The following is a 25689-nucleotide window of genomic DNA, read 5'->3' on the forward strand; positions in this document are numbered from 1 at the left end:
TGAGAGCTCCCCCTGTTCACAGCCACAGCGGTGCTTTAACACACAAACCACAAAAAGAGGCTCTTAAAAGCAGATCCCAAACGCCAGCAACAAGTGCATGAATTACAAACAGGTGCTTTAGCAGAATTAAAAAAAAGGTGGCACTCCAAAAATAAAAAAGCCACTGCTGTCACCCATCCCACATCACGCCTCAGTGACTGTGTCAGGACTTCCCTTTTCCCTGCCCCCAGCTCTGCCTCTCCTTGTTTCCCCACCAAAGAGGCACCAGCACCACCATCCCTCAGCACCACTGCTTCTGAAGGGTCACCCACACAGAGGCACAGGAGGAGCAAAGAGGACTCAGCCTCAGGAATGTTCTGCATAGAGGGAGCTTTTCTAGAGAAAATTAAATTTCATTATTTAAATAGAAATCTCCCACATTCTACATCTTGAGTCTGTAATTGTACCTGATTCAGGTGGAACAGAACAAATTCACCACTCCCAAGTCCCCAGCCTCCCATATTTCACCATTTCTCCTTTGTTATACAGAAAACAAATACAATTCCTTCTTTATGTATCAAAGAGCTTTTTAAAAGGCAATCTTTATTTAAATACGGACAAAACGTGTACCCTCACCAGCCCTTGACAATTCCTCAGTGTAATGGAAGTTAATCCAGCAGCAAGAACCACCTCACTTAAAAACCCTCACAAAGGCAAGTGCTGAGCTCTGACCAAAGGAGCCTCCCAGCTGTGATGCCCAAGAGCTCTGCATGAGGAGGCTTTAAAAAACAAGACTCTGCTCAGGCAGATCTCTGGGAGGATAAGTAGTGAATTTTCCACCTTGGAGAAGTTTTAAGCACAGTTTCTCAACAATGGGCATTGGGTTTGTGACTAATTGAAAAAGAATGTCATTGAAGTGCTGTGTAAGACACAGATGAAGATTTCCCAGTCAAATGAAACAGTGACATTTCTGAGGTACACATACAAAAATTCAGATGCACGGGTTTCTTTCTTTGAGAGGATATTAAAGGTCTCTAAGGCAAAGTTATTTTCACTTGCAGCAGCACTGTCACATTTTAATTGCAATGTGGATATTCCTTAAAACTGTTAGGAATTTATTCTGAGGTCCCATTTGTTTAGATAAATTCAGAAGAGGATGAGATGAAGTCTGACTTTAACACGAGAACTAGAAGACCATTTCTTGAATTCATCTAAACAATTTAAAATCCTGTTTGAATTCTTATGGCACAACTCAGAACTGAAGGCCTACTTGGCCAAGAAACAAAAACACAAAATAGAATTCACAAAACCCCAGACTGAAAGATACAAACCAGAGCTTTACAAATAACGAATTGTGGCTGAAGGCAGCTTAAGGCTTCGTTAAAGTTTCTACCCCGAGTTCTGCTGCTCTTTGTGTGATCTCTTCTCTGCCAGAGTTCAGAGGGATTGCACAGACACAACACAGAGCAGAACTGGCTCCTTCTGAGCAGGACACAGTCCCATTATCTTGTGTGTGATTCACAGGCAGGGGCACGAGCTTGGCCCTTCCTGCCAGGATCACTTTATTCTCCACTCCCTCCCTTCAGTACAATTAGAGATGACTTACAAAAACTAAACCACGCACGCTAATAAAAAAATTAGCGTGGGGTGAAAAGTCTCAATATTTGTTATTTTCCTGCCACGTCTGACAGAACCCAAAGCGGCCCAGCACGGCTTCCCCAGAGGCAGCTGGGGGGCAGGAGCTGGGAAATGCCTGCCCGCAGAGCTCCCCTCAGTCCGTGGTGGATCTCCTGTACCAGAACCTGGCGCGGTAGTCGTCGCTGCAGGTCATGAAGCCGGGGTTGGTGGGGGAGTGCACGATGCAGCGCACGATGCTGTTGTGGCCCAGGGACAGCAGGTTCCTGCGCTCGGCCGTGCGCGAGTCCCAGCAGCACAGGCTGATGGTCCTCTCGTCTGGCAGCAGCACGTAATCCTCCGTGTGGTTGAACACAGCCTGAGTCCTGTGCACCTGGCGCCCGCTCAAACCAGCACCTAAACACAGGCAGCACAATGGGCACCTTTAGAAGCTTTCATAGCTGTGGGTCACGGACATATTGCATGAAAAATCCTTTTGCTAGGTTCTTTTCTCCTGAGAAGCTGAGAGGCCTCAGAAAGGAAATGTAAACAATGATTCTCTGCTGCTGTGGAATGCAGCAGGTGCATCTGTGATTGGTCTCATGTAGTTGTTTTTAATTAGTGGCCAATTCCAGTCCAGCTCTCTCAGACTCTCTGGTCAGTCATAAGATTTTATCATTTCATTCCTTTCTATTCCTTGCCAGCCTTCTGATCAAATCCTTTCTTCTATTCTTTTACTATAGTTTTAATAGATCATTTTTAAAAATATAATATATATCATAAAATAATAAATCAGTCTTCTGAAACATGAAGTCAAGATTGTCATCTCTTCTCATCCTGGGACCCCAGCAAACACCACCACATCTACGAGCCATTTTCCCTAAGCATCAATTCTCTCTGCTATTCAACCACTTCCACAAGCAACAGGTGGTTCAATAACAAATATTATTTTGTAGTTTTATCACAGGACCAGAAACATTTGAGTCCAGCCTCTGCCCCATCCCCACCTTGTCACCAGCCCAGAGCACTGAGTGCCACCTCCAGGTGCTCCTTGGACACCTCCAAACCTCCCTGGGCAGCCCCTGCCAAGGCCTGACCACCCTTTCCATGGGGGAATTCCTCCTGCTGTCCATGTATATATGTTAAAATTCCTTAGGGGACAGAAGGAATGCCTACTCCAGCTGTGCCATGTCCAATCCTTTACGTAAGAGAATTTCTGCCTGTTATTTTTGCATGAGGCTTTCAGCTGTGACCAAGGAGAGGAGAACCCACAGTGTAACGATCCTTGAGGACCTTCCAGTGTATTTCTAACACAGCACATGCTGCAAGAGCTCCCTGGGCCATACCCTCAGATGAAGTATGTTTCCCGCAGCCCCTCCCTGGGATCCGGCAGGGCTTTCCCGGGAAGGTGCTGCTCCCTGCTGGCCGCGAGCAGCAGAGCTGGGCTGCAAACAGGGACCTGCAAACCCCAAAAGCTGCCACGCACCATTTCCAGCATCTTTTGTGCTCCTATTGCTTAAGCACCTCAGTGCTTGACCCCAAAGCCTCTCACACAGCTGCTGCCACATGCAAAGCTTCCACAGCCTTCATTATTCCCTAAATCCTGCTGAGATCCAAGCATGGCACTGTCAGAGTACCTTGCACATAACTGCATCCTTGGGAAAAAAAATACACAAAAAAGGGACCAAGCCAGCTGCAGGTACACTTCAGAGTACTGCCATGGCTATAGAGCCACAGAGTTAATGGTTAAATCAAGTGCCCTGAAGTAGCTTCAGTGATTCTTCTTCTTTTCCCCAATTCAGTGATAACTTCCCTCCAGAAAAATGGAGTGAGTAATGATGTCAGAAAACTCTCCAAAATCTACTCAGACTAAAATATATTTACAGGGAGACACCGAATCACAGCTTCTCTTCTGGAATTGGTCTAATAGAATTGTTTTCAAAAATCCTGGGCAATTTCTCATCAAAGCAGCAGTTTCTCCACTGCCTTCAGGAATTATTATTTTCTGACAGTATTTCCAGCCTGCCATGGCTCAGCACCTGCAAAAGAAGGTGTCTGGAAGGTCACCTACCACATACCTGTGTATTTCACCAGCGTCCGGCCAGTGGATATCTCCCAGAGTTTAGCCACAGAGTCTTTCCCACTGGACAAAATATACTTGGAATTTTTGGAAAAAATAGCAGAACAGACTTCAGCTCCATCGTGTGCCTTCTCAAAGGTGGTGATGCAGCGGTTGGAGACCCCATCCCAGAGTTTGATGCAGCCATCCTTGCTGCCTGTCACGTACATGTTGGCGCTGGCATTGTAGTTGACGGAGCAGATGGCGTCCGTGTGCTGGTCCTGGGGGTTGCAGGACACGAAGCACTGGAAGGTGTTGATGTCGTACAGACGAAGGGTTGGGTGCTGGGTCCCCACCAGGATGAAATCCCCAGAAGGGTGGAAAGAAATGGAGCGTAACATCTCTGCTTCCTGTCGGGTTAAAAACACACGGCGGGGTGAGGAAGGAAAAAAGCTCAACTGGAAGGGTCGGTGCTGGTGGTGGTAACGTGCTGAAAACCTACTGGAATTATCAGCACTAAATGGAAAATGTTTCCTGTGGGATTGACATGACAGGCTGCCCCTGGCTGCATTGTACTTTTTGTCCTAGAGCAGCCTGCAGTGCCCCCTTATTTCAGGATATCACACCCCTCAAGCCCACCACCTAATCCCAAATGCTCCTCCAAATCGAAGGTAACAGAACTGACTTCCAAGCTAATTCAGATTAGAGTTAGTCTCATGGATAAAAAGCTGACAGGTTCTACACTGTAATACAAGTGTCCATGATGCACAGAATTAAGACACAATCTCTGTAAGGACTGCAAATGCTGTACCTGTGTGCTCCTGCACCCCCTGATCACCTGAGGCACAGCTCAGCCCACGCCACCTCGGCACTCAGTCATCTGAGCTTTGCCTGCTCTGAGCAGTGTCTCACCTGGATGTATTTGAAGGCTCTTTTGGCAGAAGGTTTTGAATAATCAAACAATTTAAGTGTGTAGTCCCTTGAGCCAGAAGCCAGGATCTGTTCTGTTGGGTGGAAAGCTAAACATGTCACTTCATCCACGTGATCGTACAGAGTCCGGATCACCGGGTGGTTCTCCATGTTCTGCTGGGCTGTCTCATTCATCATGACCTACAAACAACATTCAACATGTGTCTGCTCTTGGAAAATAAAGCAGGTTTTTGACAGGAAAAGTAGGTTTTAGGCTTGCCAGAGTGGCTGAACAGCAGCTCCTCAGTGACACGACCAGGCACACAATCTGTTCCCTTGGTTATCTGAAGGCCCTTTATAGGCCAACAAATAAGATCCCTGTGTCTTTATGAAGGTCAAAACAACTTGGCTCAAGGACAAACTACTTCAGTAGCAGACAACTGGTGCAAGAAAACATCACCTTCATAAACAGCTCAAAGCAAAACACTGACTGCTGGGAAGAATCGAGAGAAGCTGCACAAAACTGCAGCTTTCTGCTGAGAATTTGGTGAGCTCTGTGCAAAAAAATCCCACTTTTCATTTCCACCTGATAACTGTCTTGGAGAAAGATAAAGCAAAAAAGCAGTGTGTGAAACAGTTCTGAAATACCCAGTGAAAACACAGGTGGCCAGGGGGGCTGCGAGGCCACAAGTGGGTTTAACATGAACTGTGCTCAGACATTACAGCCACGGTCAGCACCCAGCAGAAGCCACTTCTGGCTCAGTTCTCTCCCTGCTGCCAGGGGTGACACCAGTGTCCTTGCCCTGGTTCTTCTTCCTTCAGAGGGACAGCTGCTGGAGTAGGGAATATGTTGAGACAGGTATTTAGTCCAACCCACTGAGGCAGCCACAAGGTACAAATATGAAATGGAGAGAACTCCAGAGTGGTTACAATCCATTATCCCAATGGGCATGGCATGGACAGGATCCCAAAAGTGATTACAATCCATCATCCCAATGGGCATGGCATGGACAGGATTCCCAGAGTGATGACAATCCATTATCCCAATGGGCATGGGATGGATGAGATTTCAACTGATTACAATCCATTATCTCTATGGGCACGGCCCAGACAGGATTCCCAGTGTGGTTACAATCCATTATCGCAATGGGCATGGCACAGACAGGATTCCCAGTGTGGTTACAATCCATTATCTCAATGGGCATGGTACGGACAAGATTCCCAGAGTGGTACAACCCCCTTAACTCAATGGGCATGGCACGGACAGGATCCCCAGAGTGGTACAACCCCTTACCTCGATGGGCATGGCACAGACAGGATTCCCAGCGTGGTACAACCCCCTTAACTCAATGGGCATGGCACGGACAGGATCCCCAGAGTGGTACAACCCCTTACCTCGATGGGCATGGCACAGACAGGATCCCCAGTGTGGTACAACCCCCTTAACTCAATGGGCATGGCACAGACAGGATCCCCAGCGTTGTACAACCCCTTACCTCGATGGGCATGGCACAGACAGGATCTCCAGCATGGTACAACCCCTTACCTCGATGGGCATGGCACAGACAGGATTCCCAGCGTGGTACAACCCCTTACCTCAATGGGCATGGCACAGACAGGATTCCCAGCGTGGTACAACCCCTTACCTCGATGGGCATGGCACAGACAGGATCCCCAGCGTGGTACAACCCCTTACCTCGATGGGCATGGCACAGACAGGATTCCCAGCGTGGTACAACCCCCTTACCTCGATGGGCATGGCACAGACAGGATTCCCAGTGTGGTTACAATCCATTATCTCAATGGGCATGGCACAGACAGGATCCCCAGCGTGGTACAACCCCCTTAACTCGATGGGCATGGCACAGACAGGATCCCCAGCGTGGTACAACCCCTTACCTCGATGGGCATGGCACAGACAGGATCCCCAGCGTGGTACAACCCCTTACCTCGATGGGCATGGCGCTCTTGGCCAGCATCCTCTCGGTGTCCAGGATTTTGATGGAGGCGTCGGCCGAGCCCGTGGCTATCAGCTGCCCGTCCCTGCTGTAGGTGGCCACGCGGCAGGGTCCCTTGTGGGATGTCACGTAGCAGGTCTCGTACTCGGACGCCTCGGGGGACATGGTCTGCACGTCGGCGTCGAACTCCAGGTCGATGCCGGTGCCCGGCGCCACGGTGTCCGAGCGGCCGATGGCGTACTGCACGGCGCTGTCGTCGTTCTCCATGCCTGGGGACACACGGGGCGGCACTCAGCGCTGCCAGCCTGCTCCGCAGAGCCTGCCACGCCTCCAGGGAACGCCTGGGAAAGGCAGCCCTGGGGGGACAGCTGAGCTGGCACAGCAGGTTGGGTCCCACAGCACTGGGGAGGAGTGAGGGACAGCTGGGCTGGAGCCAGAACAGCTCCCCAGGAGCTCTGGGAATACCCCAGGGAGGATTGGGAAGGGCTAATCAAAGCTCTGGGAATATTCCCAGTGAGAATTGAGAAGGGCTGATCAATGCTCTGGGAATACCCCAGGGAGGATTGGGAAGAGCTGATCAATGCTCTGGGAATATTCCCAGTGAGGATTGGGAAGGGTTGATCAATGCTCTGGGAATATTCCCAGTGAGGATTGGGAAGGGCTGATCAAAGCTCTGGGAATATTCCCAGTGAGGATTGGGAAGGGCTGATCAATGCTCTGGGAATATTCCCAGTGAGGATTGGGAAGGGCTGATCAATGCTCTGGGAATATTCCCAGGGAGGATTGGGAAGGGCTGATCAATGCTCTGGGAATATTCCCAGTGAGGATTGGGAAGGGCTGATCAAAGCTCTGGGAATATTCCCAGTGAGGACTGGGAAGGGCTGATCAATGCTCTGGGAATACCCCAGGGAGGATTGGGAAGGGCTGATCAAAGCTCTGGGAATATTCCCAGTGAGGATTGGGAAGGGCTGATCAAAGCTCTGGGAATATTCCCAGTGAGGATTGGGAAGGGCTGATCAATGCTGTGGGAATATTCCCAGTGAGGATTGGGAAGGGCTGATCAATGCTGTGGGAATATTCCCAGTGAGGATTGGGAAGGGCTGATCAAAGCTCTGGGAATATTCCCAGTGAGGATTGGGAAGAGCTGATCAATGCTCTGGGAGTGCCCCAGTGAGGATTGGGAAGGGCTGATCAATGCTCTGGGAATATTCCCAGTGAGGATTGGGAAGGGCTGATCAATGCACTGACAATCAGTCACTGACCATGCACAGGCCTCTGGTTGGCTTTTCACAGAGGAGCAACAAGCCCCAACACTATTAAATGAGTTTTAAAGTATAAAACCCAATGCATTTACTGATTCTTCTGATTCTTTTCCTATTTTACTGCACTGAAGCCAAACTATCCCAGCACTGCAAGGGAAAAAACTTGCTGGTCTTCAAGCCCACTTCCCTATCTTTTATCTTTATTTCCAAGATGCAGCTACAGACCAGAGAGCTCAGCACTGGAGGTGGCAAGAGGGCAGACACAAGAGTTTTCAGCCCAGTGGTGATCTTTTTGCTGCTTTCATCTGCTCATTTCAAGTCTAGAATTTGCATTTCAAACAGACACAAAGCTTCACAGATTTATATCCCCAGAACTCAGCTAGTTCAGGCAGCAGAACCAGTTGAGTTACACATGGTTCATGGCCAGAGCTCTTCCAGGACTTGGTCAGCTTGTTCCAAGAGCAGCTCAGGGGTTTCCCTGCACTCCCCACACTGTGGCACTTCCAGAGGGAAGCACAGGGAGAGAACAGGTGTCAGCCCTGCTGAGACCCCAGAGTGTGCAGCTGTTTCCTGGGGACTGATCCATAAAAGCCAGCAAAGATTGCCAATGGAAGGACTTGCTCCCTCTCCAGCACTGTCAGGAACTACCAGATTGGAATTATTTCTTTCTGAAGTCAGCAGAACTGCGAGGGTGAGATCTTCCCTCAGATCTGGGGCTCAGTGATGCCATTCAGTGGGGTGTTTTGCCACTCCCCCAGAACCCTGAGTGTCCTTAGAGGAGTCCAAACAGATTTGGGCACAACTCTGGGTTCTGTTTTGTTGGTAATGAAACAGGAATGCCCTTCAAAACCCCACAGAGGCAAAGGCTGTACCCAGATGTATAAGTGCTGTGCTATCACCAGACACCACCTTTGCATCAAAGCTGTCTTTGCAGCGACACCAACCTCTTAATGCACTGGGGAATTATAAACTAGACTTTTATGTCAGCTTTTGATTCCAGCTTACCTAACTTAATTAGGTGCAGCAGTTGTTCAGAGGGTGCACACACAGACTGTGGTTTGATCTCATTTATCAAGCCATTGGCAATGTTGATGTATCCATCATAGAGCAGCTGGCTAATTATCAGTTTGTAAAGTTGCTGACGGTCTTTCAAACTGACTTTTGTCCTATACATTGTGAGCAGGGACTGCCTTGGGGGGGCCTGGAATGAAGAACAGAAATCACATACAAGAGAGCTGCATGAAACCACCAGAACCTTGGAACAAATCTCAGGGCAGGCATTAAATATTGCTGTGGTTTTAGTGGAAAGCAAAGATGGGGAGAGGAAAGCAAGGGGAAAGAGGAGGAAAAAAGGAGAGAAAGAAGAGGAAAGGGTGCCGGGAGAAAGGGTAGGAAAAGGGAAAAGGGGGAGGAAGAGGCAGGAGAAAGGAGAGGACGACAGGGGAGAACGGGAAAGAAGTGGGGGAAGAAAAGAGGAAGAAGGAGAAAATGAAGGAAAATGAGAGGCTAAAGGGGGAGGAAAAAGAAGGAAAGGAGGGGGGGAAAGAGAAGGAAAGGGGGAGGAAAAACCTGTTGCGCTTGTTTTCTGTGTAAATGCAAATCTGGGCCACAAACCGAGCCGGGCCGTGCTGAGCGGCAGAGGAGCCGGCAGCATGTGCCAAACGAGCCAGCCGGTGCCGCCGGCGGGCCCGGGCTCCGATGGATGGATGCACGGGGCGCGCAGGACAGCAGCGCGCCGGCCCCGCCGCCCGCCCCGCGCCCTCCCCGCCCTCCCGGCGGCCGCGGTGGGGCCGCAGCCCCGCGCGGGCGGTGCCGGAGCCGCGGGCGGGCGGCCCCGGCGGTGCCGGTACGTACCGAGCCTTCCTTCTGCCGCCCGCGCTCTGCCCCTAAGATGGCGGCGGGAGCGCGGAGCGCATCGAGCGGCGGCGGCGGCAGCGGCGGGGGCGGCCGGGCCCGCAGGACGCTCCTCCGCGAAGGCTGCTGCATCGAGCGCCCGCACATCGATGGGAGGCGGCTCTTGGGGGGGGCGACACAACGGGGCGGCGTCACGTGAGCGCCACACCCCCCGCGTCATGAGGCGGGAGGCGGGAGCCCCCCGGGGAAGGGGGAGATCGCGGGGACCCCATCCCCAACCCCGCTCCGGGGGGCCCCATCCCCGACCCCGCTTTGGGGGTCCCGATCCCCGACCCCACTCCAGGGGGCCCGATCCCGCTCCAGAGGCCTCGATCCCCGATCCCGCTTCAGGGGTCCCGGGGGCCCCAATCCCTATTTCCACCCCGCCGCTGAGGAAACCGGAGTCCTTCTCGCCGTTCCCCCTTCCGGGCGTCTTGGGGGTCCCTGTCGCCATTTCTCCCCTTCCGGGAGCCCCTTCTCTCCATTCTGGCCCCTCCGGGGGTCCCGCTCCCCATTCTCCCTTCCAGGGATCCCGGGGGTTGCTCTCCCCATTCCTCCCCTTCCGGGTATCCCGAGGGTCCATCCCCGTTCCCCTTCCGGGGGCAGCGGGGCCTTGGCGGAGGCCGCAGAGCCGCGCTCGGGGCGGGATCGCGGGCGGGGGAGCGGCGCTAGCCCGGCCCCCGGCGGGCGCGGGGGGAGCCCGGGGCTTCTTTTGTGTCGCAGCCGCAAAGCTCCGGAGCGCCGCTTCCGCCAGACCCCGGATCCCAAACACGGCGACGTGAACGGGCTGGGAATGAAGCAGCTGGCGCTGCTGCCCGGCGCTGCGGGCGGCCCGGCCCCGTCCCCAGCGCAAACCGTCCCCTCCCCGAGTGCTACTCACGTCAGCCTCGAGAAAGGGCAGCCGGAGCGGGCGCGGGTCGAGCAGCGGGGCTGCCATGCTCCCCATGCCCCGGGGCAGCTGTCGTCTGTCACACGCTGCAGCGACACGGCGACCCGACATCTTCTTTTTACCTATCCTGAACCACTTGTAAACACCAACACACACAACCAGGCTCTCCTTCGCTCTTGTTTTCAGCACCGCGGAGACAGTGAAAAGTTGCCTTGGATCGCAGTTCTTCGCAAGCCCCAAGCGCCGACTGGAGTTTCCGCGCTCCCCGGCGCCTCGCAGGGACCCGCGGGCTCCGGTCTAACAGCGCCTCACGCCGCGCTCGCTGCGCTACTCGCGGGCCGCGTTCGCTGACCGGCCGCTCTCCCGCTGTCCCGGCGTCTCCTCGGGAGCCGCGCGGGTCTGGGCGCTGCCGGGGGCTGCGGTGCGAGGGGTCCGCGCGTCGCTCAGGCCGGGCCGGGCGGTGCCTTCGCGCTTGGCGCTCGCCCTGCAGCGCTGGCGGCACGTGGCGCTGCCCGGGGCCGCTCGGCCGGGATGCACCGGGAGGCTCCGGCCCTGCTCGGCCCGTCCGGGGGGGCACCCACACAATGGCCCCGCTCGCGCTCGGCCCCACGCGCGGTGGCAGCAGCGCCGCTCCCCGGCCTCGCCCGGGGTTGGATGGGGGTGTCTCGGGGGGAGTCTGGCGGGAGCGGGACTGACCTGGCGGCGCTCCCGGGCGCGGACCGGAGCGGAGGCGGCGGCGGCCACAGGTGGGAGCGCGGCGCGTTACGCGATTTGCGTAGCGGAAGCGGCGGCTCGGCCGGCGGGAAGTGCGCGGGCGGCGCGCGCCGGGGGGCGCGGCGCTACGCAAAGTGCGCAACGCGCCGCGCGGCGACAACGCCGGCGGAGGGGCGGGCGCAGCGCGTGCGCCCCTCGCGGCGCGGCGGAGCGCGCCCGGCAGCCAATGGGCGGGCGGGCCGCCCGCGGGAGGAGCCAATCAGCGTGCGCGGGCCGCGGGAGAGCGGCCAATGGCGGGCGGCGGGGGTTTAAAGGGGTATTTAAGGCGCGGCGGTTTGAATTCAAACAGCTCCGGCGGCCCTGAGGCGGCGGCTCCGCGGGGAGCGTGGGTCGGGCAGGGGGCAGCGATACGGGACCGGTATCGATAGCGAGTGATAATCGATAAGGGACCCCAGATTTTCTGTGCTCCGCTCACCGAGCCCCGCTGTCTCCCTCTCGCCCTCAGCCAGAGCTGCACGGGCCGCTCCCGCTCTGACGCTATGGACAGGAACGTGAAGGAGAACCATGCCGCGTACTCGGGCCGCGCTGCCAAGGTAAAGGTGTGAAATTCGCCGTTTCTCTGCCTCGTCCTGAGCAGTTTCCTCTGCTGCATCGTTGGTCCCGATGCCTGGGAGTTTGCCATTAAAGTTCTGGTCGGTTCAGGGAGTTGTGGTTTTTAGTTTTTAATTTTGCGTTTGTTTCTCTCTATCGCATATTAACTACAGGTTTCAAACTAGTAATTTATCTTTCAGTAGCTTTCTCCTAGAGAAAACAGCCTGGAGCTGACTTTTTAGATTACTGTTAATAGTAGCATATCTTACTAAATGGAGAAATCCTCTTTATAAGTATTTAAGAGCCCTTAAAGAGAAAGCAAGTGTGTATAATCAAATTACTTTAGATACAGTTCTTAAAAGCAAGCACTGTGCAAATGTTACTATTGATACACATGTGCAGCAGTGCTCAAGATCACCCTGATTATTGCATTTCTTCCATTTAGAAATACAGGCACTGTCTCACTATTTTAAATAAGACTAAATAGGCCTGTTAATTTTTTGGAGCAGCATAAGCAAAATTTCCTTTTAATTAACTACTCAATATGTGGTTTTTAGTGTTACTGTTAAAGTGCTTTTGTGTGGTTTTGCCAGCCTGAATGGGGCCATGAAAGTTCTGCTGTGCTGCTGCACAATTAACGCGTTCTCCTTTCTCTTTGAAGGTCGCCAATCCCATCGGGGATGCCCCCAAACGTGTCCCTGCGTCTCAGCACTCAGCCCAGAGCCGCTCACTGACCAGTGGAGCTCCAGCTCGAGTCCTGTGTCCTGCAAACTTCTCCCAGCGAGTCCCCGTGCTGCCCCAAAAACCCCCAAAAGTGTCCAACAACCCAACACAGCAGCTCCGGCCCAAGCTGCCCCAGCAGGCCACTGTGAGACCTCAGGCTGCGAGCAAGAGCAGGGAAAAACCTCCCCAGGCTGCAGCACCTGGTAATTGTGAGGATGATTCCCGTGGGGTCTCAGCTGTGCTGCTGATCCAGGGACAGTCCTGGAGGGAATTTCCTGGTTGTGCCCCCAAACAGAAGAGCAGCACATGGATCACCTTAGTGTTCCTGCACCATCCTTGTGAATTTATCTCTGAATTAACCAATTAGAGCCAGTATGGTGTTTAAAAACTTCAGGTGCTCAGCGGCCAGCTGGGAGTTAATGTAATTTGCATTCAGACCTCACAGATTTTCCAAGATTCATGCACAAGGATGCTTTTTTTTGGGTGGGGGAGACAGAATTCATGGGTTTTTATGCTCAGAAAGCTTTTAAAGTTGCATTTTGCCAGCACTGTTTGTTTCCCAGCAGTCAGCTGTGCTAGGTTGTTTAAAATGTCATTGATGGACTGTAAAAGCTGCTCCAGATGATGCACAGGGGTTAGATTAGTTCCTATGTGTGTGTTCCCATGAGTCTGGTTCATAAAGTGATTTCCTTCTCTGTACACAGCACAGAACCCTGAAGCAGAAAGCACCTCGAAACAGAAAACTGAAGAGACCAAGAAGAAAAGTGAAGGGACTGAAAAGTAAGTTCTGTGCCAAAACTCTAGATAACTGTGCCCTGCTGGAGCTCCTTTGGCTGTAGAGCCTGGTGACCCCCACACTTTGCAGGCACAACACAAGGAAAGAAGCCTTTGATCTGGTAACAGTCAGGAGCAAGGACTTGCTGTAATCTAAAGAAAACTTTGGGCTAAATGCAGAGTAGCTCTTCCCACGGGAGAGCACTGATAGCTGCTGCCCCAGTCACGAGATGTGCTCCTGAAAACAAAGCCTCCATCTGGGCAGGAGGCTGGAGTCTAATTTGGGATGAAATTGGAATTTTTTATGACAACTTTAAATTGTTTTGCCATGCCCTGGTACTGTGTCTGGATTAGGAGTATCTAAAGGAGCCCAGCTTGGTAAACAGTCTTCACTTTGTAGTAGTGTGGTTGGTGTAGTGTCTGCAGAAGCTTCAGGAGGGAAGAAAATAGCTTTCAGAACTTCCTTTTGAAAAATCCTAATGCCTTTATTCTCTTGGTGTTTTCATAAAGACTAAAATCTAGTTTGGAGCACTAAACATCTGTTGAACAGGAATGTTATAAACTGTAAATCTGAGTCAAAGCCAACACAACTCTCCAACTTTTAACTTTCCTCTTGCAGAAGGCAATGGTCTCTTGATGATTTTGAAATTGGTCGTCCTCTGGGGAAAGGAAAATTTGGGAATGTGTACCTGGCACGTGAAAAACGGAGCAAATTCATTCTTGCACTGAAAGTACTCTTTAAAACACAGCTCGAGGAGGCTGGTGTAGAACATCAACTACGAAGAGAAGTGGAAATACAGTCTCATCTTAGGTAAAGTTTAGAGGGTATTTACTGTGCTTTGTTTGCATGCAAATAAACAAAGTAACCTTGATTATGATGAGGTTTCTTCCTTATGATAAGATTTCTTTGTGTGTTGTGAACTGAAGGAACACGGAGGAGCTAGAATTCCCCTGCTTGCCTTGGAAGTGTGGGGGAGCAGGACAGGGAAATGAAAGGTTTTGGAGAAACACCTGGTTCAGAAGAACAATGAAATCTCTTTGCAGGCACCCCAACATTCTCAGATTATATGGCTACTTCCATGATGTGACAAGAGTCTACCTGATCCTGGAGCATGCACCTTGTGGGGAGGTCTACAGGGAGCTTCAGAGGCTCACCAAGTTTGATGAGCAAAGAACTGCTACTGTAGGTTGTTCCAGCTTCCTCTCTGTTCCTCTTGTATCTGGGATATCTGCAGGATAGAGCCAGCCCTTCAGATAGAGTTCTGGGGGAAACTGAGATTCCTTAGCTGCTAGTTGGCATCTGGGCAGGGAATGATTGGGAAGACTGAGGGCTGTGCAGGAATTTATGTTCAGAATTGCTTAATATTGCAAGGCACAGCCTGTATTACCAGGCTTCAAGGGTTAAGGAATAATTGCTTTAACTTAAAATTATAATTATGCCTCAAAAAGGCTGTGCTGCAGCCAGATAAATTCAGGTGACAGTATCTAAAGATTGTGGCTTAAAGGTTGTTCTTTCTGCACTCAGTACATCACAGAACTTGCAGATGCCCTCTCGTACTGTCACTCCAAGCGTGTGATCCACAGAGACATCAAGCCAGAGAACTTGCTGCTGGGATCAAATGGAGAGTTAAAAATTGCTGACTTTGGGTGGTCTGTGCATGCTCCATCTTCTAGGTGAGAAGTCAGTCTCTTGTGCACTGAAATCCTTCTGTAGTGTCAGTTTTTGTCACACAGTTGTGGAAGGGAGGGAAAATACTGGGGAAAATGCTGCTGTAACAAAGGGTCTAACAGGCAACTGGTGTGACAGAGGAGGGCTGTTATCCTGGTTTTTAGTTCAAACCTTGCTGACCCTCAGAGGAAGGTTGGTGTAGGGTTACCGTGGTCCCTGAGATGACAAACCTGCACTTGGACTCAAACATTATTCTGGTAATTTGGCTATTTCTGAGAGAGTTGGAAATTGCACCTGAGAAGGGAGGAACAGGTTTGTTCTAGCACGTGGGGTGAAGAGAGGAGCTAAGACTCATTGCAGGGACTGAGATACTTTCAGAAGTAGAAAGTCCTGCTGGCTTTTCTCTCCCAGCTGTTCTGGGTGGTGCTGAGGTACAGATGATTGCCAGCATTACTTAATTATCTTAATCAGTGATTAACTTGGACTTTTCTTCAGGAGAACAACTCTCTGTGGGACACTTGACTACCTACCTCCTGAAATGATTGAGGGAAGAGCACATGATGAAAAAGTGGATATTTGGAGTCTGGGAGTTCTGTGCTTTGAGTTCCTTGTAGGGAAACCACCTTTTGAAACAAAAACCTATCAAGAAACCTACAGAGCTATTTCCAGGGTAAGTGCCAGTGCTTATCTGGATTAGCTGGGCCACGCTTTTAGTTCTAGAAGGGCTCAGCAAACTTAAGCTTGAAGCACAATGAAAACAAACTCAAGAATATACAAATACTTTCACAAGCAGTGAGAAGCTTGTTCAGGTTACAATGAAATTATTTTACCAATGGCAGAAAGTGCACAGCCTGCAAGGCTGGCACAGCTTTCAAGGGGTAACGAGTAGAGCCCTTTGGTTCTACGATTTGGTTATGGCTAAAGAACTTTTGCATCATTTTTAATGTCCTTTCTTCTTTAGGTGGAATTCAAGTTTCCTCCATTTGTAACAGAAGGTGCGAGGGATTTAATTTCCAAGCTCCTGAAGCACAACCCCTTCCAGCGCCTGCCCCTGAAGGATGTACTGCTCCATCCCTGGATCACAGCAAACTCGACCAAGATTCCCACCAGCAGGAAGAGTGATGCTGCTGCCCCATCCAAAACATAGCTTTAGGGAGGGTGACTTGTGGGATGGACAAGAGGAGCCTTGTACTGTGACTACTGTAATGCTTACAATAGAAAAAGCAGGTCTTGGAATCTAGTGGCAATTGGGATGCAAATCCTTGGGTTGGCTGGTGTCTTAAACTCGAATTGCAGCATAAAATTATTTGAGTTCTCTCTGGAGCTTGTGGAATACTTAATGTACTTGAAATCAGTTCCACGTGGGCCAGGTTTGCTGGTGTAAGTATGAAGCTGTTGGAGGCTCTTGTGCTGAAAATGGTTCATTGTTCCACCACAAGGAAGTTGTTCTGGCTTATGGAACAGTGCAATATCCTGGAGATGCCTGCTCCTCCCTCCCTGGGCTGCTCAGGGTGTCTTACCTGTGGTGTAACCTGAAACTGAGCAAGGTGAATGCCTTTTTCAAGTGTTCTAAAAATGACGTGGCAATTGGTTTTGTCTCTAGTTTTAAATGTGAGCACTCAACTTGTAAAATAAAGACTTGTTATACAGCACCCAGCAGGCTGAGGTTCCTTGTGGCACTGCTTGGCTCAGCACCAGCACAGAACTCCTGCTCCAAGAGGTGAATTCCCAAAGTATAATTCCCACCTCTGCCAAAAAGGAAGCTCTAAGTGCTGGTACCACACAGTCATTCACCATCCCACAATCCCAGTTTAGGATTGCAAGGTAAGTACCAAATGTGTTGCTACTTCACTTGCTTGGTTTAATGAGAGCTTGGCCTGCTCTGTCCTTTTTCCAGTGAGTTTATTCAAAGATCTCCCATCTGATAACATTTTCCAGCCCTTTCTCTCAAAAGTACTTTCAGATTATGTTGGGTAACAGCAAGTAACAACACCAGATCTTTATAAAAGACACTCCTTAAACTGGACCAAGGGTCAGGCCCCTTGCCACCAAAATCAAGGCCAACTCTTTTCCAGGAAAACACTTAAAGCAAACTAAGAGAAAGCAATTTATTGTCTTTTCAGAATAAGACTTTGCTATTTTACAAACAGTTTTAAAAAATGATCCTTCTACAAGCAAGGATTTCAGAATTCAAAATATATTCTCAAATTAATTTAAAATATACTTTGCAAAAATCTTCATCTAAACAAACTGCCAATAGTTTATACAACCACATAAGTAATCAGAATTCTGGCCACAATTTATATGAAGCTGTTTCTTTACAGCAAGAAAACTCTAGTTTAGTGCTGGTGCCTTCTACTGACTTTTAAATTATTTTATTATTTTAAATGATTTCATATGATTTTGAAAAAAACTTTGAGTATTCCTTCTTTATCACATTTAAGACAAAACTTCCATCTCTGACATTATTCTAACTGAAGTAAACAAGGCTGCCTGAGAGTTATTTTGTAATTCTTATTCTTGGTCCACATGAAACCTGGGCCTTTCTGTTGGGGAGAAGGAGTTAAGGTGCAATTTAATGTTCTAGCTGAGGGGAGGCTGCTCATAACAAATTATTTCCTCCTTTCTTCCCTCAGCCAGCTCTTAACAAAATTCCACCCTTTCTTCCTCTCTAGTCACTAAATTTTAGCAAAACTAGAAAGCTATTTCAAGGTATTTTCCTGTTATTTTACTTAAAGCAGAGCTCAGTATGAACAGATGGGTCAGAGCCACCTCGGGGTAAGGGCAAGCACGAAGAGAATTCAGAAGAGAGCAGCCAGCAGGTCCCAAACAGCCCCAGCTCTTGCTCAGCTCTCACAGCAGCACAGGCCTGAGCCCAAAGCCCAGGCCTACCCCAGTGTGACACTAAGTTATCCGTTTTAGGATCAGTCTGCAGGTTGAGTGGAAGGTGAATGTGGATATCCACCCCTCCCATTAGGAAAGGCAAAGCCCCCTCATTGCTACATTCACCAGTCTCAGCCCAAAGCACAGGAATTCTTCCTGGGAAGCTGGGAATTGGAATGTTTGCACTTCTGCTGCAGATGATTTGAGTTTCAGCCATGGGAGAATAAAGCAGCTGGGGTTAGTTTTAAGATTTTAAAAAAAGTGTTTCCAGTACAAAGCCAGATCTCAAACTATTAAAACCCCCAGCTCCTCTCTGCCTTGATGCTGTTTGGAGTAAGTTCACACAGGTAGTTCTGGTTACACTGATTGCAGTAGGCTCAGGATTTCTTCTGAGTCTGTAGACGTTTAAAAGCAAAAGGACTTTAGAAAGGCTGGCTCCCAGCCAGCACATTTTCAAACAATAAAATCTTGGGCTATGGAAGAAATACACAGTTTCAGAACAGTGCTTCACCTATTGTGACTAAAGCAATTATGACTGCAATAATTAATCATATGGGTACTCCTACTGAAGTCAGTTCAGTGCCTCTGTTGTACTACAAGAAGGGCTATAATAAAAGCCTCTTCTAACAAAAGAAATACCCACCTGCCACTTTAGATTCCAATACATACCCTTATCAAGAGAACTACCCCTGTAGTGAGATATTGTTTATTCTGCTGGAGACTCACAGTTTCTCAGCTACACAGTAATAAATGAAAGCTATGACTTTGTTTTTAAAAAGAAAAAAAAAGGCTCAAAAGCTGGCTTATAAAGACCCAGAACTGCACTCATTGTCAAGCATTTATATTCCCACTTGAAATGCAAACCAGATCCCATTTGAACAGGTTTGTTCTAAGAATAAGCGTCAAAAGGGAAAGGAGACAAGGACAGCACTTTTCACAGTCACATTTACCTGAAAGAACAAGTGAGAAACGCAAGATGAGATCGACCTGAACCCAGACAAGTCTCTGAAAGAAACTTTTGCCCTGCAGAGCTCTGTGGCTGCACTGGAGAGCAGAGGCAGGAGGCTCAGGGGCTGGAGGCAGGGGGTTTGAAGAAGCCGGCCTTGCGGCAGTAGCGCACGAGGAAGGGCACGGACACCACGGTGATGCTGATGCGCACGGGGGCGAAGAGCTTGTGCACGGCGTAGGCCAGCACGAAGGTGCTGGTGCCAGCTGCCATCCGGGACTGCAGAGAGGCCTCGCTGAAACCCAGCTTCAGCAGCACCGCGCTCATGTCCACGCCGCTGCAGAGAGGAGAGGCTGCTTTAGGTTAGGATTAAAAATATGAACTGCGGGGGGTTTGCTCACAAAGGTTTGTGTGTCACGGTTCTACTCAGCCTGTAGAGATGAAGTTTCTTTGCAAAGTGATTCTTAAAGAGTTACTGTGAATCATATCACAGTTAGCTGAAATTATGAAAGAAGTGTCTTGCACACAGAGTGACTTGGGAAGACAGAAACTCACTTCTGCTCCTCCTCATCAGCACAGCAGATGCTGTGGCAGAGCCCATGAGCACCGCACTCATGTCCACACTGCTGCAGAGAGGAGAGGCTGCTTTAGGTTAGGATTAAAAATATGAACTGCTGGGGGTTTGCTCACAAAGGTTCGTGTGTCACAGTTCTACTCGGCCTGTAGAGATGAAGTTTTCTATGCAAAGTGATTCTTAAAGAGTTACTGTGAATCATATTACACTTAGCTGAAATTATGAAAGAAGTGTCTTGCACACAGAGTGACTTGGGAAGACAGAAACTCACTTCTGCTCCTCCTCATCAGCACAGCAGATGCTGTGGCAGAGCCCATGAGCACCGCGCTCATGTCCACACTGCTGCAGAGAGGAGAGGCTGCTTTAGGTTAGGATTAAAAATATGAACTGCTGGGGGTTTGCTCACAAAGGTTCGTGTGTCACGGTTCTACTCAGCCTGTAGAGATGAAGTTTCTCTGCAAAGTGATTCTTAAAGAGTTACTGTGAATTTGTGTTGGAGTTTCATCTTCCCAAATTTATATTAAACTATATTCTGTGTCTTGGGGAAATTTATCAACTAAGCACAAACCAAATTAGGTATCTGCTGTTGGGCTTAGTGTTACAAAATGACAATTTATCTAAAATCTAGCAAGTGAAGGAAGTTTTAAGGATCTCGAATGGGCATTATCCACCAAATTCATTAATGCAGACATAGCAGATTTCATCAGGAATTCAACCATACGTGAAGGAAAAAAATGCTGTCACCCTTTACCACAATGTAGTAAACAGGAGAAATCAGGCATTCACCTATTCCCACTGGAGTCAGGAATAAGCAGCAGGGAATGTTTGGGGTAACAACACGTTCACAAAGCCACACACACAATTCCCCACCTGACTACTGTATTTCCACTCTAATCCTCTTCTAGTGACTGTTATTTTCTGCAGTTCAACTGCACAAACTGTGTTCAACACCCAGAAAAATACCTTTATCTCTAAGCCCCAGAGCAATTTTGCATGGCTCTATCTCTCTAGACCAAGCAAGAACAAAAGATATCTGCAGCACAAATACGTTTTCTGCCTGGTCAGTTATGGTGGTGCTGTGCCTGCTGGTTTCCCTGCTGATGAACCTGTGCAAAATGACCACATACAACTCTTCTGTCTCATGCCTGATGGAAGATCAGGTCCATTTATGGCCCATCCATACTCAAAATTCAGCAGGTAAGGTCCAATAGGCATGAAGTGCCTGTCTCCTGTCAGAGATAAGCACAGTGGTAAATGTATTTTACTTTTACCACTACCTAGAGGTGACAGACAGCTGTACAAACCTCACCTTGACACAGCCAGGTAGAAGATTCCCAGAGATACTAAGGAAATTCCAACATGGAAGGAAACCCCTACAGCACCATATTCTTTGAAAACTTGTTTCAGCTGCTGGGATTTGTTGAGTTTCTTGTTTTCAGCACTGGGATCAGTGGCTGCATTTTTGAGGGGTTCAGCTGCATCCTAGAAAGAAAACCATTAGAAGTATTTGTTAGAATTAAGCACAAGATCATATCACAGTTAGCTGAAATTATGAAAGAAGTGTCTTGCACACAGAGTGATTTGGGAAGACAGAAACTCACTTCTGCTCCTCCTCATCAGCACAGCAGTTGCTGTGGCAGAGCCCAGACAAGCTTCCTTCTCCCACCTATTCCTGTCAAAGGAATGCACTGGTCTTGGTCTAAATTCTCACACAATTCAGCTTTCATAATTAAAACCAGATTATTTGATCCAAATGCGTGCCAAGGCACACCCACACAGCTGCTGGTGCCAAGAGACTGAGGTGTGAGAGCTATTTGCTTCCACCCACTGCCCAGCTTTACCCAGTGACTCCTCAGAGCACAGCTTCTTGTTCCAGGGCTAAGCAGCCAGGGGCACTGGAAGTCCACCTGGTACCACTTCCCAACAGCTCCCTGATGGAAGAGATCCAAAGTTCAAGTTCCTATAAATCACCCGTAATGGATGAGCTGATCAAAGGAAGAACTGCAAGTGTTGACAGCAAGAAGCAACTCTTGTTGCTACGGCATAAACAACAACTGCAGGGACATGCCAGGGCTGGTGCTGAGAGCACAACTGCACTGAAAATGTTTGTCACAGCAGAAGTCACTGATAGATTTCTATCTGGGTACCTTTCAAGTGCAGAACTTCATACTAAACCACACCCCAAAACAATCTGAAAAGAAATCAAAGGGCAGCTGTGTTGGCAGCCCTTGGAAACTCCCCATGCTCACCAGAGAAGAAATACTGACAGAAGAAAACATTTCCACAAAAAACTCAGGATTTGTCTCTAATTAGTCAGCAATTGTCAGGAAACATTAGAGGAGTCCTTTCTTTCCAGCTGAGCTCAGCAGCAGTTGTGACATGTGACAGCCACCACAGGACAGGTAGAGCCACCAGGTGCCTGCCACCACTGTCCCACTGTGGTTTCAAGGCATACAAATTCGAAGAAAAATATTCTTGATTAATTCTTGGACTTGCTAAGATTGTAAATTAGCACACAAGACAGACTTACAACCCTCAAGGCAAGCACCGGCCCAAACCCTAGCCCCATATTTTCTCGCTGTTTTTCTCCTTTGTAATTATTTTTGTTACTTTGTATTTCATTTTGACAGGAAGTCATACAAATACAGAAACAGGAAATTGTGTAGCTCAGCTTATCCTGATTCCTGTCGTTCTAAAACTTTAGATTTTTCTTTTGTGGCTCATGAGCTCTGGATCTTAGGGATGGATCATAAGGACTGAAAAATTGCTTATTCTATCTTTCAAGTCCTTTCCAATTCCCCTGTATTCACAAGCTCACACACCAGGTATTGAAGCAAAACATAAAAAAAGAACCATTTCAACAGATATTATTTGGAGTACCCAGGGCAGTCACGTAGGGAATAATGTCCAGCTTAGCAAGTAAAACTGCTGCCTATTTCCATGTCACTCTGCGACAATATTTCAGCTAAAAAGCCGATTTTATTCGCATCATTCAGGCGATTTGAAGCATGAAAACACATCTGAAACACCCCGTGATCCTTCACAACGAGTCAGCAGAAACCACGCTGCAAATTACGCTGCAGACATTAAAGCTCGCACTGCCAACGTGCCCACCAGCAGGTGCAAACCAGCTCCCACAGAAACCCGCGATACACACGATTTATAGATCCCGTGGGGGCTGGGAGAGGGGATGGAGGTGAGAAACACTGAAACACACCCCCAAAGGGCTGAGGAGCACGGTGAGACCGGGGCGCTCAGCGCCGCTCGGCCGGCGGCCCCTCAGCCCTCACGTACCTTGGCGCTGGCGCGGCGCGGGCCCGGCCCCGGCGGCAGCGCGGCCCAGGCGGGGCAGGGGGAGCGGGGCAGGCGGAGCGGGGACAGCAGCGGCGACAGCAGCGGGGACAGCCGGCACAGGCGGTACATGGCGGCACCGCCGGCACACGGCAGCGGCCCGGCCCCCCGAGCGGCATGACGGGCCGGGCATACGCCCCGACCGCCTCCTTAAAGCAGCAGCGTTCGCCTTGGCGAGGCGCGGGTATGCTGTGGCACGGCGGGTTCGTCCCGGCCGTGCCCAGCCTGGCCTTGGGTGCCTCAGGGATGCGGCAGCCTCGGCTCCTCTCGGCAAGCTGTGCCAGGGCTTCCCCACCCTCACTGCCAAGAATTTCACCCTAATATTCAGTCTAATCCTTCCCTCTTTCATTTTGAAGTCATTTCCTGTTATCATGTCACTCCAAGCACTTGTACATGGTCACAGAGCTACAGAATATCCCGAGCTGGACTGGACCCACAAGGATGATCCTGTCCAGCTCCGAGCTCTGCTCAGGACACTGCAACAGTCCCCAACAAACGAGAGGGATTCTTCCTCAGGAGCTGGAGTGACAGGGCACGGAGGAATGGCTTCAAATGTAGAGAGGGGAAATTCACGCCCCAGCAATCCCACATGGGCATCCCTGGCAGCGCTGTCTGAACGCGCAGCTTCGGGCCGTGCCCATTCCCTGGGCAGCCTGGGCAGTGCCCGGCACCTCTGGGGGAAGAACCATTCCTGGTATTGAACCTAACCCTCCCTGGCACAGCTCCAGCTGGTCCCTGGGTCCTGTCACAGCACCTTGCACTTTGCTGAATGAACGTCACCAGGTTCGCACAGTCCCACCTCTGAAGCTTGTCCAGGTCCCTCTGGATGCCATCCCATTCCTCCAGTGCATGACCACCCAACACAGCTGGGAGCTGTCACAAGCTTGCAGAGGGTGCCCTCATAACTGTGGTCACAAGGGTCTTGTCCCTGTATTTTTCTGAAATGCAGGAAAAAAAACATTTTTCTGTGCCACCACAGACACGGCTGCTCGTGGCAGGGTGAAGGGTGAATATCCCTGAAACTGCATCCCCAGGTCGAGCCCCAGCAATAAAATCCTGCTCTCTCCCAGTTGCAAAGCCCTTCCTCTTCAGGCACGCTGTGTTCCTGCAGCCATGTCAGCACACAGGCCTGAGGACAATGGGAGGACTGTGTCGATAAATAAAGAAGAATTTGCCGTTCAGGAGCCCGGAGTGGAGCTGCACAGGACAGCACGGCGTGCTGCAGTGCTGCTGGGTGGCTGCTGTGGAGTGCAAGGCTCCACAGAACAGATGGGTTTCAGAAAGGATCTCAGGGGAAGAGAGGATGAGAGCTTTGCTTGTATTGAAACGATCTATTCTGTCTCAACAGCACTGCCAGTTCTAGGGCTTTACACTGCCTGTAGTTCTTGTTTCATAAATCCAGCCCCTCTCTGAATGCTTTGGAGAAGAATAGTTTCTCAGAACACAATCTCAATGTTTATTACTGCTCCAAAGCAGTTTGCTGTGTGTTTTCTGTGACTGTTGGCACACCAGCACCACCAGAGCAGAGCACGCTACAACTTTGTCCGTTTTCTTTCTGAATAATAATAAAATCCCAGGAGTTAATTCTGGTCTCAGCAAAGGAGATGTCAGTGGCAGCTCTGGGCTCTGCACAGGGACACTGTGTCTGTCTGGGAGATCCATCAGAGCCTCTCTGGGACAGAGACCAGGGAGCTGCTCTCCTGTGACAGATGTGTTGCTGCTGCTGGACATCCAAAAATCCTGGGCAAGTGCAGAAAAGAGCAGGAGGTCACTTAATGAGGCATGAAAGCATTAGGGCTGGCAGTTGTATATGCACAGCCTGGCTGTCTGCTGCCCCCAAATCTCAGTGGGAGGTTTTGCTTGGAAGCAGGAAGGAACAATATGATAAACACCCAGTGATAAATGCTCAGTGAAAAAGGGGCAAACAGCCAGGCTGGAAACACCTTAATGTGGAGATGGTTTATAAGAAAAAGACATTAGCTCTGTCCTGCTTGTTTTAACTAAAACAAAGGGGAGAAGGTACAGCTTTCAGAAACAGCTCAAGGAAAGGCTTCTGCACAGACACACATATTTACAAACACATCTCAAAATGTTTTGGTGTCTACACTAAATATAAGATAAACTGAAAAGAGGCATGCTGCAAAATGCTAAAAAAATGCACAGATCTCAAGAGTGTGTTCTGCAGTCCTGAAACACAAGCGTGGGGTATGGAGATGTGAACCCCAATTCCAGGTGGCTCAGGGATGTGTTGTTTAAAAATAAATTACTGACACACTTTATCTACTACATTTGTGCTCTGTCTGAACCCCTGTTCCATCTCTCAGCCTGTCTCTACGTAGATAAACTCTTATTTTCCATTTGCAATTTTCCCACAGGCAGAGTGCTGCTCTGGTTTTATTTGTGTTATTGCAGTCACTGTTTATCATCAGTTGAAGGAAAGCTGGGAGCTGAGCTGAGAGCTATTGAAGAGGCAGTAGGTATAATGTCACCAGGAGATGCATTTGAATCCCTGTGAGGCAAAGACTTTTCCATAATGACCATCCTCTATAATTTGTCAGAAAGGTTTGTCATGTTTTTATCAGAATGTGTATTATGTAGCGACACAGGGGGTACTCTTTATCAAAGTATCTATTATAAACCTCTTAGATAACAATTACCCTTCCATAATTTGACTGTATGAAGTCAAAATCTCTCTTGGTTTGACAGTGCTGTAGGAACAGTGACAAAACTGAAGTGTGCTCTAATGTGCAATTCCTGTAACCAGAAATCCAGGATGCAGAGTTGTTCAGTCTGTGCTTTGCTGAGAGCCCAAGCTAAATGCAACCACTGCTGCCTGTGAGACTCTGCAGGGAGCTGCTTTAGGAGTTAAATCCATCTGCAGGGATAAATGAGATCAGTAAT

The 25689-nt window shown here is 49.6% G+C and overlaps 3 protein-coding genes across 7 annotated transcripts; 1 reads left to right on the top strand and 2 right to left on the bottom strand.

Moving 5' to 3' along the window:
- Positions 1–545: 545 nt before the first annotated feature.
- CSTF1 (cleavage stimulation factor subunit 1) lies at positions 546–10936 on the bottom strand. 2 transcript variants are annotated; one of them, XM_059862344.1, is made up of 7 exons: positions 10555–10936; positions 9636–9797; positions 8787–8982; positions 6511–6788; positions 4565–4762; positions 3672–4062; positions 546–2010 (listed from the first exon to the last, which is right to left on the bottom strand). In XM_059862344.1, the coding sequence occupies exons 1-7, from the start codon at positions 10672–10674 to the stop codon at positions 1751–1753; spliced, it is 1605 nt and encodes a 534-aa protein (XP_059718327.1). In that variant the 5' UTR covers positions 10675–10936; the 3' UTR covers positions 546–1750. The 2 variants fall into 2 exon arrangements, with proteins under 2 accessions (XP_059718327.1, XP_059718328.1); XM_059862345.1 differs by lacking the exon at positions 9636–9797 and having other exon boundaries at positions 10555–10932.
- A 659-nt stretch (positions 10937–11595) lies between these two features.
- On the top strand, positions 11596–16686 carry AURKA (aurora kinase A). 4 transcript variants are annotated; one of them, XM_059862432.1, is made up of 8 exons: positions 11596–11876; positions 12530–12800; positions 13296–13371; positions 13985–14176; positions 14410–14548; positions 14891–15039; positions 15530–15704; positions 15996–16686. In XM_059862432.1, the coding sequence occupies exons 1-8, from the start codon at positions 11817–11819 to the stop codon at positions 16179–16181; spliced, it is 1248 nt and encodes a 415-aa protein (XP_059718415.1). In that variant the 5' UTR covers positions 11596–11816; the 3' UTR covers positions 16182–16686. The 4 variants fall into 4 exon arrangements, with proteins under 4 accessions (XP_059718415.1, XP_059718416.1, XP_059718417.1 ...); XM_059862433.1 differs by having other exon boundaries at positions 11597–11876; positions 12530–12794; XM_059862434.1 differs by having other exon boundaries at positions 11597–11870.
- A 442-nt stretch (positions 16687–17128) lies between these two features.
- Positions 17129–22898, bottom strand: FAM210B (family with sequence similarity 210 member B). Its single transcript, XM_059862437.1, has 3 exons — positions 22732–22898; positions 20747–20919; positions 17129–19200 (listed from the first exon to the last, which is right to left on the bottom strand). Exons 1-3 carry the CDS (start codon positions 22858–22860, stop codon positions 18984–18986), a joined length of 519 nt encoding a protein of 172 aa, XP_059718420.1. The 5' UTR covers positions 22861–22898; the 3' UTR covers positions 17129–18983.
- Positions 22899–25689: the final 2791 nt, after the last annotated feature.

Source organism: Haemorhous mexicanus, chromosome 18, assembly GCF_027477595.1.
Source record: "Haemorhous mexicanus isolate bHaeMex1 chromosome 18, bHaeMex1.pri, whole genome shotgun sequence".
In the NCBI taxonomy this organism is placed as follows: Eukaryota; Metazoa; Chordata; class Aves; order Passeriformes; family Fringillidae; genus Haemorhous; species Haemorhous mexicanus.

Coding starts and splice junctions, on each gene's coding strand:
- FAM210B (XM_059862437.1), bottom strand. CDS start 22,860: ATGTACCGCCTGTGCCGGCTGTCCCCGCTGCTGTCGCCGCTGCTGTCC. Junction 20,920..22,731: donor CGCGCCGCGCCAGCGCCAAG/GTACGTGAGGGC, acceptor TTTTCTTTCTAG/GATGCAGCTGAACCCCTCAA. Junction 19,201..20,746: donor TTCTACCTGGCTGTGTCAAG/GTGAGGTTTGTA, acceptor TCCTCTCTGCAG/CGGCGTGGACATGAGCGCGG.
- AURKA (XM_059862432.1), top strand. CDS start 11,817: ATGGACAGGAACGTGAAGGAGAACCATGCCGCGTACTCGGGCCGCGCT. Junction 13,372..13,984: donor AAAAGTGAAGGGACTGAAAA/GTAAGTTCTGTG, acceptor TTCCTCTTGCAG/AAGGCAATGGTCTCTTGATG. Junction 15,705..15,995: donor CCTACAGAGCTATTTCCAGG/GTAAGTGCCAGT, acceptor TTTCTTCTTTAG/GTGGAATTCAAGTTTCCTCC.
- CSTF1 (XM_059862344.1), bottom strand. CDS start 10,674: ATGTCGGGTCGCCGTGTCGCTGCAGCGTGTGACAGACGACAGCTGCCC. Junction 6,789..8,786: donor GCTGCACCTAATTAAGTTAG/GTAAGCTGGAAT, acceptor GTGTGTCCCCAG/GCATGGAGAACGACGACAGC. Junction 2,011..3,671: donor GACGCTGGTGAAATACACAG/GTATGTGGTAGG, acceptor GCCTGTGTTTAG/GTGCTGGTTTGAGCGGGCGC.